General features: G+C 44.0%; 1 protein-coding gene across 2 annotated transcripts in view; it reads right to left on the bottom strand.

Annotated features, from left to right (window-relative positions):
- Positions 1-15,000, bottom strand: part of Appl (amyloid-beta-like protein) — a 98,589-nt gene that overhangs the window by 10,042 nt on the left and 73,547 nt on the right. The window contains exons 3-4 of one of the 2 annotated variants that reach the window (XM_043022359.2): positions 1,671-1,797; positions 1-175 (exon numbers count right to left, since the gene is read on the bottom strand). The exon at positions 1-175 is cut by the window's left edge and continues 190 nt beyond it. In XM_043022359.2, the coding sequence (XP_042878293.1) occupies positions 1-175; positions 1,671-1,797 (302 nt within the window). Of the gene's footprint in view, positions 179-1,670; positions 1,798-15,000 lie in introns of both variants that reach the window. The other variant, XM_043022358.2, reaches the window with a different exon arrangement.

Below are 15,000 nucleotides of genomic sequence, written 5' to 3'. Positions count from 1 at the left end.
ACGTCGATCCCGCATGGCAGGAGCATGGCGAAGGACTTGAGCGTCATCCTGCGTGCCCCACAGGCATGGTCGGCTGTGGTGTTCCAGCGGTCAAACTCCCAGCACCGCGACTGGTTGTGAATGTGGTCGAAGAGGCAGCCCTCCGGGACCAGCAGGGCGTCCGACTGGAAGGATCCTTCTGAAACATGAACAGTGTTTGGGGTTCTCTTCTCAAAAAGGATAGGGTGCACGACAAATTCAGGATGATTTTTTTTTTCTCTTTTATTTTACCTATATCTTGTGGCCCTGAACTAAGAAAAATCACTTTGCTGACAGCATTTGGGGTTTTCTTCTCAAAAGGAACAGGACAGATAGCACCTTTAAGTAGAAAGATAAAAATGACAAAATGTTTGTGCCTTTCATTTTCCTTACTTTGACTAGAGAGTCACTTCCGGTAAAATAAAACTAGATTACATAATTCTACATAATCCCTTCTATAATGTATCAGTTTTTCAATTCAAAATAAAAAAAACTATCCAAATCTTTATACATACTTGGGACTAAACAAACAACACAATTCAGCACTTAAAAAGGAACCAAGAGAGAGCATATAAAAAAAAGGGAAATACACAGTCGAGTGAGACAGACTCAAACGATTTCCTGCTGCAATACAAAATAAACCCAAGACACAACAGGACAAAGGAGGTAATACAAAATAAACCCACGACACAACAGGACAAAGGAGGATTAAACACAAAGGACATTTTCTCACACTGCTGAAGAAAGGGACAACATCCACAAGCATGCCCACACATAAACATATACATATAAATATGTGTATTCATAAACTCGTGCTCTCTCTCTCTCTCTCACACAGACGCACACGCACACGCACACACACACACACACACAAGACCTCCCAATTACACACTAAACGAACCCCATCACCTACAAGACAGAAAGAGAATAAGTAATGACCTCATTACCTCCGTCTTCCTTCTTTACAAAGGCCTTGCAACAACGAACATCACACTTAACACGCGGAAGGTACCGGCAAACACAAAGAGGTGGGTCTTATCCTCATCACTATCTTTATCATTTAGGTCCAACAACTTAACAAGACTACAGAAGAAGGGACTAAAGATGGTCATCACATTTGTAGCCCAGCAATACAGGGAACTTAATCTTCATCCTACAATTCAGGGAGCTGGTTTTCCCTATCCTCATCACATCAATACCATTTTGGTACCTCCCCCCAACAACAAGCACTCCCGACCACTACAGACCATCACCACAATCATCATCACTGCCACCAAATATCATCACAATGGTCTAGCGGTTCAGATACTTAAAACTTCACCATCATTCAAGAGATTCTTTGTGACAAATGCAGAAAAGATTATGCAAAAGATGTAAAGGAGGTGTTTTTGATAAAAATCGCACACCATCCCCACCATCAAAGATTACCACACATTTACCATCACCTAAAGAACCTACCACCTCATCAAGACGAGACAAACAGGACACAACGCACACTGCCAGACAAATCCACATATCACACACACACACACACACACACACACACACACATCCCCACACACAAGCACAAGCACAAACCCACACAAAACCCCAACCCAACCCAACCCTTCCCTCCCCTCCCCGACCCTCATCAACACAGTCCAGCAACTCACCAAGACAGCGGTAGGGCTTGACCCAGGCAGAGGCTTTGCACTTGGCATGACCAATACGGCAGAAGTTGGGCACCTTGTAGTAGTGTGATGACTCGACGATGTTGGTGATGTCGCGTTCCGGGTACACCTGAGAGGGAAGGAAAAAAAGAGATGGTTATTTAACATTTGTTCTTTTGTGTCTTTGCATTGTCTGATTATTGATGATAATCGTTATTACTCCTTGTGCTGTCATTACCATGGGTTATCGTTGTTATAACTATTACTCTTAGTCCAAGTATCATAATTACTTTTTCTCATTATCCCTCTTATCAGTAACAGTTATCAGTGGTGTTGATATTAGGATTCTCCTCCTCCTCCTCCTTCTCACCTTAATCTTTATCACCAATATCAGCATTCCCATTATCACTAAATCAATCAATCACCCTTGCCATTAGAATAAAAAAAAACAATACCAAACATAAAATGAGAAAATGTTCAACTATATGATCCCAACAACAAAATATTCATAATTTGAAGTAAATCCAAAAGTCATATAAAATATATCTGTACTAAAAAACCCTTCAAAACAAATACAATAACAATAAAAAAGTATATAATAAGTCTCTTCCTCCCACCCCCTCCCTCTCCCTCCCTCCCTCAGCCCCAAACCGAATCCTTTTAACATCAAAACCGAGAAAAAAAAAACTATAACAAGACTAAAATCCACAGAGTGATAATACAGCATCAACCAAGGTCAAATCAAAGTTCAGCACACTGGTCGTACAAGGTCAAATGAAGAGACATAGCTCATACAAGGTCAAAATCAAGTTGCATTTGTCATACAAGGTTAAATCATTTACATCCGTAAATACAAAATAAAATACATAGCTCACATTGGGTCAAATCAAGATAGAAAGGTCATAAAAGGTTAAATCAAGGACATATAAACCCTATACAATGTCACACGAAAACCTAGGTCATAAAATGCATTACACATCGTCATGCACTCTACTACACACAAGGTCAGACCAGCCGAGTACATCCAAAATGAACAATTAAAAGATTAAATTAACATAAATAAAAGTCAAATAGTAAATAAAAGAGATTAGTGAACAAAGGGAGGGAAAGAGGGGAGGGGAGGGGGGGGAGGGGTTCAAGGCCAGTCACACGAGGGGAAAAACAAGCAAGATGACGAAAGGCCGTTGCCATGGTAACCATTTGTTTATGCGCGCCGGACGTGCTTCCAACGGGGGGTATAAACCTTTTTCTATTTATTTCTTTGTTCTCCTGTTTTTGGTGTCTACAGAAGAAGGTAAATGTGCATAGAGGGGGAAGAAGGATAACGTAGAAGAAGAATAAAAAGGGTAATATACATGATAATAAGGGATAATATAGAGGATAATAATTCGATTAGAGAAATGCAGATGGCGGGAACAGAGAGAGAGAGAGAGAGAGAGAGAGAGAGAGAGAGAGAGAGAGAGAGAGAGAGAGAGAGAGAGAGAGAGAGAGAGAGAGAGAGAGAGAGAGAGAGAGAGAGAGAGAGAGAGAGAGAGAGAGAGAGAGAGAGGAGAGAGAGAGAGAGAGAGAGAGAGAGAGAGAGAGAGAGAGAGAGAGAGAGGAAAAATAAAAACGAAACACGTTAAGATAAAAACAAATGGAAAGAAAAAAAAATGAATCAAACAAAGAAAAAAAAAATAAATACAACTAAACCCACACCCACACGACTAAAAAAAAAAAAACATTAACCAAATCACAACCAAACACCCTCGAAAAATAGCCAACCCTCGCGAGTGTTATAATGGGAAAAAAATCGATAAATCTCACAAACACCATGAACGCGCCTAGGCCTCTGCTGCCCCAGTCAACCAACCAACCAGACAACCAGTCAACCAACCACCGCAGACACTTTGCCGCAGAAAAAGACCGCAAGCAACTTTGGATTAAGACATACAAGGGTTGCCGACCGAGGAACTAACTTTCCGCTTTCAATCCCAATGAAAACGAGGTAAAAGTAAATAAATAAAGAATAAAGAATGGACAAAGAAGCACCATGTATGATTATAACAATTAAATTATAACAATAATAATAAAATGTATATGACATCAATAATAAAATGTAAGTAACAAATGAGAAACTAAAATAAAATAATAATGAGAAAATATAATGATAACAATAATTAAAAATGATAAAAACAATTAAATATAACGATAAAAAAACAATGAAATATAATGAAACAACAATCAAATACAATGATAAAAACAATTAAATTTAATAACAACAACAACAATGATGACAATGGAAATGTAACAACAATGATAACGATAATCATCCATCACAATGCTTAATGCCATGTGCTATATAATCAACGGTATAATTGACAGCAATGCAATTATTGGCATTACGTAAAATAATTCGAATGATAACAGTCATCTCATTAAAAAAGTTAAAAAACGATAATGATAATATATATATATATACATATATATATATATATATATATATATATATATATATATATATATATATATATACACATACATACATACATACATACATACATACACACACACACACAAGACAATAGCCATAATCAAAGAATGTAGATAAACATAAATGATAAAATACCAAGGCAAAACACACACATGATGACAACATGAAATACCACTACCATCATAATCATCATAACTAATACCATGCCCTGTGACCATTACTCTCTTTTCATAATTCACAAACCGAATAAAAGTTAAGCAGCAAGAGACGCGGACTAAATGAATGAAGGGAAGGCGAGACAGAGGGAGAGAGAGCACGAGCGAGAGGGCGAAGGAGAAAAAGAGAGAGAGAAAGAGAGAGAGAAGGGCTGGGAGAGGGAGAAAGGAAGAGTAAGAGAGTAACAAAAGAAATAGGGTGAAGGGTAGGAATAAATGAAAGAAAGGCGAGAGAAAAGGGAGGTGGGGAGGGAGAGAAAGAGAGAGAGAGAGAAAGGGAAAGAGAAAGAGAATGAGAGAGAGCGCCCCTTCCCCTGCCAAGTCTGTCTGCACCCCCCTCCCGCCCCCGCCCCCTCCCCCGCCCGTCTCCCGTTACCTTTCCTCTCGCCTCCCTATGGCTTCTGGACGAGGCCGTAAGAGGTTCTTCCCTCAACAACACGGGGCGTGAAGTGCTCCGACCTTCCTTCCATTGCATCACTGAATCACGGTCTCTCTCTCTCTCTCTCTCTCTCTCTCTCTCTCTCTCTCTCTCTCTCTCTCTCTCACACACACACACAGACTCCCTCTCTCTCCCTTTCTTTATTTTTCTTTCGTCATTCTTCTTCTATATCTCTTCTCCCCTTTTCCTTCCCCATCCTAGCCATTCCACGGAGGAACAATACAAGATAACACAGATTATACCAAGATTATATATATATTATATATTATATATTATATTATACACACACACACACACACACACACACACATACACACATTTGCTACAGGCATCAAATTACGTGTCTTAGCCACCTGTACTTTCCTTTTGGCATTCCCTTTTATGTTTTTGTTTTAATTTGGTTCCCTTCGTTTTATGTATTTGTTTTTTTCTCTCCACATTTTGCGTTAAGGCTGTCACTGTTCATCTCAAGTGGCATGTTGATGTGATCAGATTGTATCACTGTATTGTTTGATCTAACTTTGTGTATGTACATTTGGTTGGATTTTGCGTTAGGTAAATCAGCTGCATCACCTTCGGTTTTACTTGAATTTATCTTTTATTACCATTTTCCTTTTTTTTATTTAATCTTGTTTACTAATTGGCAACAGTAGGTTAACCTTTTCGCGTTTTTGTAACATCTTGTGGCGTTCTTTTACTTTCGCCTCCGACCTTTTTTGTTTTAACCCGTTAATTAACGACGGATTACGTGTTTATTCGTCATACATGACACAGGAGCTCTTGCCTGACAATGGGCGTTATGACATTCGGGGATTTTGGATCACTATGTTCTCTTATTGTGCTATGAGTAATAAGTGAGTGATGCTGACAATTGCAGTCATAATTATCATAACTGCCGTAATATTAATGTCTTACGTATGCAGGTGGTTAGTTCTCTTATGTTAGAGGTAGTTTACCCTGTTTTGTTGTCTTTTATGCTTTCACCCGAGCCTATTAATATAATTTTGCTTATCTTGTATATCTTAAAAGTCACTACATCTTTTAATATTTTATTTCGTGTTGTTTTAGATTTATGTATTTCCTAATGTGATCAACTGTGTTTTTATTCACCATAACTTATTGTATATATGTATATATGTATATATATATCTTTTTTTCTTTTTTTTTTGAGTGACCAAACTGGGCCCAGTTCTAAGCCGCCTATCGGGGTTCCTTGTGCTCACAGAACCCTTACACCCCCCCCCCCCCTTTACTAAGATAGACAGACTAACAAAGAAACATCTACAAACATAACGTACATACACGTACCGACACACACACAAATGCTACCGCAAAGCACAAGAAATAATCAAATAAATAATGCTAATGAAAAAAAAAAGTAAGTGTGAAATTGTGAATGTGTGTGTGTGTGTGTGTGTGTGTGTGTGTGTGTGTGTGTGTGTGTGTGTGTGTGTGTGTGTGTGTGTGTGTGTGTGTGTGTGTGTGTGTGTGTGTGTGTACAGGAGCGAGCGTGCACTGTACATATCTGCCTGTAAGTAAGCGTGATCTGCAGGTAATACATAGCTCAAATGTATGTATGTGTGTATAAATATATTTATGTACATATGTTTGTTTATATGAATTTATGCATGTGCACGCGCGTAGGTGTCAAGCAACCCCCGCACACAAACATAACCCCCCCCCCTCCTCCCCATGTGTACCTTCTCTCCTGAACTTTGAATGAACTGGCGTTTGCAATTGCAAATGCGAGAGGATGCGGGTTCGGAGTTGTCAACACTGCCGCCCCTCGTGGCTTAACGTGGGGTTTTGGACGAAGAAGGGTGAGGAGAGAGGAGAGGGGAGAGGGGAGAGGGTATGGGAGGGGAGAGGGGAGAGAGGGGAGAGGGGAGAGGAGAGAGAGGAAGGGGGAGAGGGGAGAAGGGAGACGGGAGAGGGTATGGGAGGGAAGGGGAGAGGGGAGTGGGATGTGAAGGAGAGGATATGGGAGGGAAGGGAAGGGAGGAGGGGGAGGAGGATAGGGAGGGGGGGAAGGGAGGAGGGGGGAGGACAGGGAGGGGGAGATGTGAAGGTAGAGGTGGGTATGGAGAAGGGGATGTGAAGTAAGAGAAGTAAAAAGAAAGGAGGGGGAAAGAGAGGAGGGGAAGAGGCAAAGAGTTGGCAAGGGAAAGGAATCAGAAGAGAAGTGGAAAACAGAAAAGGGAAGGGAAAGAAAGGGTAAACACGGGAAGGATCGAAATGGGAATGGATGGGAAGAGATAGGGGGAAAAGGATACAGAAAGATAAGGGAGGAAAGGGAGGAAGGAGGAGGCGGAAGATTGGGAAAAAAGGACACCAAATGAAAAAGGAAAGGAAAGGAAGGAAGGGAAATTCTCTCCCTCTCCACCCATCCCTCCATCCCCCTCCCAATCCAAGCAAGAAGCCCAGAAGCCCCTCCGAGTCCAGCAAAGAACCGCCCCCTCTTCCCAGTCCCTCCAAGTCCATCCCTCCCCCCCTTCCCCCCTCCCTACCCCCCCAATCCCAAAGACCCGAGAGAGGCGACGAGAGTCCCATTATCCCGGCGAGGAAAATCAATTCTTAGCCCCGGCCACCTCCGACGGGGAGGGATAGATGCATGGATACACGCCCGTATGCGAGGACCGGCGACGCTTATCACGATGACTAATGATGATAACAATGGTGGGGTGGTGATGGCGGTGGTGATGATAGTAATAATGGTAATAATAGTAATGATAATGACAATAACCATTCATAATTCATATACATATAGACCTTATGTACGAATATTCTTCTGTCTCATCCTCATTTGGAAAAAAAAAAAATGAAAATAAAAATAAATAAGTAAAAACAAAAAATATTAATAATAAAAACCAATCAACCAATCAACTAACCAACCACCTCCCCCCCCAAAAAAAAAAAAAAATCTTCCCACGCCCACTTTCTTACCCTCCTCCCACCCCCCACCCCACATCCCTCCCTCCTCCACCGTCAAAGCGAAGCAACACACGCCCTCCACCACCCCCACCCCCCGACGACCTCATGTAGGTAGGCGTGGCCGAAGCAAGCAAGTAAGTAAGTAAGTGAGTGCCACCGAGCCCAGCCCAGCCGAGCCGGGCCAAACGGGTGCCACGGGCTGGTTCGGTTTGGCCCGCCTTACTGTGCCTTGCCACTGCGGCACCACCACTGCGGCACGCACGGAGAGGGAGGGGGGGAGGGGGGAGGGGGGAGGGGGAGGGGGGAGGTGGAAGAGGAGGTGGTGGTTGAGGAGGAGGAGGGAGGAAAAGGAGGAGGAGGAGGAGGAGGAGAAGGAGGAGGAGAAGGAGGAGGAGGAGAAGGAGGAAGGAGGAGGAGGAAGGAGGAGGAGGAAGAGGAGGAGGAGGAGGAAGAGGTGGAGAGGGAGGAGGAAGAGAAGGAGGAGGAGGAGGAGGAGGAGGAGGAGGAGGAGGAGGAGGAAGAGGAGGAGAAGGAAGAGGGAGGAGGAGGAGGGAGGAGCGCCAGAGTGCCTGCCTTGCCTGCCTGGACTGTCCTGCCTCCAGTGCCAGTGCCAGCTCCACCACGCCACACGCCACCACAACCACACGCGCTGCGCCGCCGTGTGGGAAAAGGCGTGTCTCTCCCCCCCCTCTACCCCCCCTCTCTCTCTATCCCTCCTCTCTCTCTCTCCCTCCCCCTCTCTCCCTCTTTGATAGGATTTGCAGCTGTATGTGTCTAGAATTCAATCATAAAGAAACAGATATGTACACACACGCGTGCACATGTTACCTCCTGCACATATACACATGGAAGGTCAAATAATTGAAAAAAGAGAGTAGAGTGAGAGAGAGAGAGAGAGAGAGAGAGAGAGAGAGAGAGAGAGAGAGAGAGAGAGAGAGAGAGAGAGAGAGAGAGAGAGAGAGAGAGAGCGAAGAGAGAGAGAGAGAGAGAGAGAGAGAGAGAGAGAGAGAGAGAGAGAGAGAGAGAGAGAGAGAGAGAGAGAGAGAGAGAGAGAGCGATATTGAGAGAGAGAGAGAGAGAGAGAGAGACAGCGATATTGAGAGAGAGAGAGAGAGAGACAGCGATATTGAGAGAGAGAGAGAGAGAGACAGCGATATTGAGAGAGAGAGAGAGAGAGACAGCGATATTGAGAGAGAGAGAGAGCTAGCGATAGAGCGATATTGAGAAAAAGAGAGAGAGAGCGAGAGCGCACGCAAGCCAGCGGACTACAACAAGCAAGCCAGCCGGGAGGGAGGTGAGGTCCGTCCACGCACACACACACACACACACACACAAATACACACACACACACACCGGCCGTGTTTGATCAAGTCAGCCCGGCAAACACACCTCCCATGTTTACTCCACGTGTGTGTCAACCTTCCCACCGCCACTAAGGAGGATTTGCCCCGGATTTTGCGGCGCCCTCTCGAATATTGATACTCCTACACCTACTACTGCAGCACCCGTCCTTCCTCCCTAACCCCCCTACCCCTCCTCCTCCTCTTCCTCTTTCTCTTCCTCTTCCTTTTCCTCTTTGCTCCTTTCATCCTGCTGCTGCTGTTCCTGTTCGTTTGTTCGTTCCTTCTCCTCCTCTTCTTCTTCCTCCTCCTCCTCCTCCTCTCTCTCCTCCTATTCCTATTTCTTTTCCTCCTCTTCTGATTCTATTTTTCTGATACCAATTAAAACCAAGCCAGGGAACACACCCCCTCCCCTCAAAAAATAAAATAAAAATCAAACGTATCAAGCTTGATGTAAAACGTACCAGGAAGGAAGGAGAGGGAGAGGGAGAGGGAGAGGGAGAGGGAGGGATGGATAGATGGATAGATAGATAGAGAGAGAGATGGAGAGACAGGGGGGGGGGGGGAGAAGATAGGAAACGGAGAGAGAAAAAAGAAAAGAAAAAAAGAAAATAAGAAAAGAGAGAAACCGCAATTACTAACCAAACTACCCGAACACCCAACATGGAACCAATAACAACAACAACAATAACAACAACAGCGGACCAACAACTTCACACTTTCCCTCGAAACCATAACCTAAGCCTAGACAATCCCCCCCCCACTGCCACCCCACCCCAACGATCCGAAAAACCCTCAAATAAATAGTCAAACTCATATAGGCCTACTCTTCCCAGTGTTGAAAAAAAACTGAGATATTCATGATCTGATTTGCTTGCAATATCAATAACCTCACGCTTTGCAGAGGATAAAACGCAGCTTGCAACAAATTATCAATAATACACCAACGGAACAGAACAGTCTTGCAATACCCGTAAACAAACAAACAAACAAACAAACAAACAAACATGAAAAAATTACAAAAAACGAAAAATAAGGTAAAGAAAAAATAATAAATATAAAAATGCAATAACGTAAAAAATGGGAGATAAAAATCATGCAACGGCGAATAAGACGGTAACGATTATCATAATAATTAGACACCATGTTCACCACGGTGTCATTAGCGTCATAGCCGTTACTGATAAAACGCTAATCGCTCACAAACATAAATAAGAGGAAAAGAGGGGAGAGGGGATGAGGGGATGAGGGAAGAGAGAGATATGGGAGGAGAGGAGGGAGGAAAGGAGAGAGGAGAGAGGAGAGAGAAAAGAGGGGGGGGGGGGGGAGAGAGAAAAGAGTGGGGAGAGGAAAAGAGAAAAGAGGGGGGGAGAGGGGGGAGATGTAGGAGAGGGAGAGGAAGGGAAAGAGGAAAGGGAAATAGAAAGTGGAAGAGGCTGAGGGGAAGGGGAAGGAGAAGGGGGAAGGACGAGAGGAGAGGGGAGGGGAGGGGAGAGGCAGAAGGGGGAGTATGAAGAGAGGGGAGAGGAAGGAGAGGGAGAGGGAGAGAGAGAGAGAGAGAGAGAGAGAGAGAGAGAGAGAGAGAGAGAGAGAGAGAGAGAGAGAGAGAGAGAGAGAGAGAGAGAGAGAGAGAGAGAGAGAAAAGACTAGGAGGGGGGGGGGCACAAAATTTGCATATCCATTTATTCAATGTCCTCTTCGTAAAAATATACGGCATTCAAAATTAGATTTCTTTTGTAAAGGGCTTTAAACTTGATGCTATAAACGCAGATTTATGCCTTATTTAAAACAGCCCTTCTCTGTAAAGATTTGCTTTTCGGTAAAATGTGATTACATATATATATATATATATATATATATATATATATAATATATATATATTTATATATATATAATATATATATATATATATTAAATATAAATATAAATATATATATACATATATAAATAAATAATAAATAAATATATATATATATATATATATATATATATATATATATATATATATATAATGAAAAAAGTAAAATGAAATTATCTTAAACTTCCTATCACGTATCAAAAATCCTATCGACCCCTGTCAAAAAATCTATAAGAAACAAATTATAACGACAGCCTACAACAACAATCATAACACAACCAACAACAACAAAAACAACGACAACGACACGTGCACTTTGTTTACTACAGCCGTTACTACAACATTGCCAGGCAGCAGCACGAGGACCCGCCAGAATAGGGGTCGATGGAGCTCCGTACGGTACGGTACGGTACGGTACCAGTGCCCAGTTGTAAGTACACATATGGGCCACAATAGAGGAAAACCTTTTTTTTCCTTCCTCCTCCTCCCTCTACGCCCTTTTAACGCCCACCCGCCCCGCCCACGCGCCCGCCCGCACGCACGAAGGCCCATTCCAGTCTTCCCTCTGGAGGAGGTCAAGTGGCAGAAGCCCCCCCCCAGCTGATCTCTCCTTCGCTGGCCGCGTGTCACACGCTCTCACTCAAGGTTCGAGGCGAGTCAACAATTCCCTACTCTTATTCTTCTTACTCTTCTTCTTCCTCCAACTCTTTATTCTTTGTCGTCGTACCCGTCTGTACCTTTTTCCTTTTATCATTTTTCCTATTTTTCCTGCTCCTCTTTCTTTCTTCCTTCACCTCGCCTCTTCCTCTTCTTTCCCCTTCCTTACTCCTCCTCCTTCTTCTTTCTCTCTCTCTTTCTCTACTCTACCCTCCTTCTTTCTCTCTTCTCTATTGGTTTCGTCTTTTATCTATACTTGATCCCTTTTCCTCACTCATGCCAATCCTTTCCGTTCACTACTTCTCTTCTCTCTCTCTCTCGCTTCCTCTTCCTACCCCTATCTTCTTTACTTTTTTTTTTACTCATTTCACTCCTCCATTTCTCCTCTTCTTGTTCTTCTTCCTTCTTCCTTCCCCCTTCCTCTTTTCTTCCTCCTCGCGTGTCTTCTTAGCAAGCGTACGTGACAGTCAGCCAGGAAGCCTTGTATTGCCCCCCCCACCCCGCACTCACCCTCCTCTCACCCCCAACATACCCTTCCACCCCCCACCCTTCATCCCTACCCCCTGCCCCTTCCACCCCTTACACCCCCCTCCCTTCATCCCTACCCCGTACCCCTTCCACCCTCCCTACCCCCTACCCCTACCCCTACCCCCTTCCACCCTCCTCACCCCCCTCCCTTCATCCCTACCCCCTACCCCATCCACCCCCCACCCCCTACCCCCCCAATCATGCAGCCGAATCGCCGCCCCCGCCACCTGCTCCTCCCTCCCCTGTCCCGGTGGGAGGGGGAGGAAGGGGGGGGGGGCAAGCATTTCGTGAGCGAGAGGGCTTGGCTTCCAGACCGGCCGGGCTTCCCCTCTGCACTGACTGGCGACTCTGCAGCCCTGCAACACGGCAACGATTCTCACTCTCACACCACACACCTATCCCCCCCTCTCTCTCTCTCTCTCTCTCTCTCTCTCTCTCTCTCTCGCTCTCTCTTTCTTTCTCTCTCTCTCTTTATATATCTATCTATGTTAAATCCCCCCCCCCCATTTTGGGTATTTCTTCCTTCCTTGATGTTTACTTTCATTCCCGACTTTCTCCTTATTCCCATTTTCTTTCGGTTTTCCCATTTTCCCTTTCTCTCCATTCCTAGATCTTTTCTTTCTTTTCCCTTTCCTTTAACGTTCATCTCTCGTAAGTCTTTGATTTATTTCGATTTCCGTATTTCCCCTCTTTTCTGCCGACTCCCCTTCTTTCTCTTTCTTATGCTTCTAGAATAATAATAAAAAAGATAGAAATAGTAATGAAAATAAAGAGTGAAAAAAACTAAGAAAAAAAAAATGTAACGAAGTAATAAAAATACATAATAAATCAATCCTGTACATTTAATTAAACCATTCATAACACAACCTATGGACGGAACGCATACAAACAAACAAACAATCAACACAGAAACCCATCCATACATCCCCCTCCTCAAAAAAATACAAATAAAAATAAAACAAAGCAATAAATAAATAAAAAGACAAACCGAAAAAATAATAAACAATTACACCTTATTTATCGAAAAAAATAAAATAAAAAATAACAATCACACCTTTTAAAAAAAATCAATAAACAAAGAAAGCTTCCAGAGAGTTCACGGGAGGTCACGAGAATTCATAAGAGTTCAGAGAGTTCAAAAGAGTTCAACGCAACCAGCCAGCCAGCCAGCCGCGTCGGGAGAAGAGAAGAGAAGAGAAGAGAAGAGAAGAGAAGAGGAGAGGAGAGAAAAGCGAAGCAAGGTGAACGACTTGAGAGGGAAGGGGAGGAGGGAGAGAGGGAGAAGGGGGGAGAGAGGGAGAGAGGGAGAGAGAGAGAGTAGCGAAAGAGATCGAGAGAGAGAGAAAAAGAGATCAAGAGAGATCGAGAGAGAGAAGAGAGTATCGAAAGAGATCAAGCGAGAGAAAGAGAGAGCCCACACGCACAAAACTTAATTAAACCAAACATGATAAAGCTGAAAGTGTCAACCGAAACAAGACAATGGAGACGCTTCATGACTCACCACCCAAGCTCACGCACGCACGCACGCACGCACGAGCAGGTGTGCAAGAAGTCCTCCGCTACTCCCCCTCCCCCCTCCCCTTACGCCACCCCACCCACCTCGTCACCACCCTTTCCCCGCCCCCTTCCCTTCCCTCCCCCCTCCCCCCTCCCCCTCCCCCTCATGCTCCTTCTTATGTCAACTTATTGTTCCACGCCCAAGACACCTGCCATTGATCATCGCTTATGCAACAAACGCAATATTTCGCAAGCATCATTAATAATGAGTGACATAAGGCCTTATAAAAGCTTATAAAGTCGATGAAAAGAGATAAGTTAAAGAGGGGTGGAGGGTGGAAGATGGTGGGGGGGAGTGTAATTTAAATAAACCTCCCCCTCCCCCCTCCTTCTCCCCTCTCCTTCCTTTTCCCCTTTCAACCCGCGGTATTAGTGTTTTAACTACGAAAGATGAATATGGAATAATAATAATAGCAACAACAATAATAACAATAACAATGATGATAATAACAATATCAATAAGAATAAAGAACCAATCAAATTTTAATCCCCAAATATGAATATAAAATAAAACTATTAAACGATGATGATGATGATAATAATGATAACAACAACAACAACAACAATAATAATAATAATAATAATAATACAAAACAAAACAAAAAATCAACAAAAAAACAAAAACAAGACCACCAACACCAAAAACAACAAAAATCAACAGAAATACCAAAATGCGCCAAAGACACTTCCTGCAATTATAAGAGAAGAAAAGGATGTTGCGCTGCATCCTCAAAGACCGTCAAACGTGCGTGAACACCGCGGAAAAGTTGCAGGGCGAGGTTGCAGTGGCGAATCAGGGGGGGGGATGTGTACCGGAGGTCTGATTGGGAGAGGGAGAGGGGGGTGGGAAGGGGAGAGGTAGAAGGGGGGGGGATGGGAGGAGAGAGAAGGGGGAGGGGGAGGGGGAGGGGAGGAGGGAGAAGGGGGAGGGGGATGGGAGGAGGGGGTTGACAGGGAGAGGGGGATGGGAGAAGGAGAAGGGGGAGGGGGATGGGAGGAGGGGGTTGATAGGGAGAGGGGAGGGGGAAGGGGGAGGAGAAGGGGAGTGGGAGGGGGAACTGCATCACAAACTTAAAAGAGATGTGCGCAATTGCAAGTATATAGTAAACAAACCTAAAAATGCACTCGCACGCACGCGCACGCACACACACACACACACACACACACACACACACACACACATACACACACACACACACACACACACACGTGTCGGCAATGACGTCATCCGTTCATCTAGATAACCTCACTCAGGGGAGAAGCACGAACTTGAGTTAGTCAGAGAAAGAAAAAATCTGACCCCTACCCTCCTTCCCCTCCCCCTCCCCCTCCATT

The sequence above is a fragment of the Penaeus japonicus genome, unplaced genomic scaffold (genome assembly GCF_977035675.1).
Source record: "Penaeus japonicus unplaced genomic scaffold, GWHDUDI00000001_assembly GWHDUDI00000041, whole genome shotgun sequence".
Taxonomy (NCBI): domain Eukaryota; kingdom Metazoa; phylum Arthropoda; class Malacostraca; order Decapoda; family Penaeidae; genus Penaeus; species Penaeus japonicus.
The sequence above is the reverse complement of the archived record's forward strand: the minus strand, read 5'-3'. Positions and strand labels throughout refer to the sequence as shown.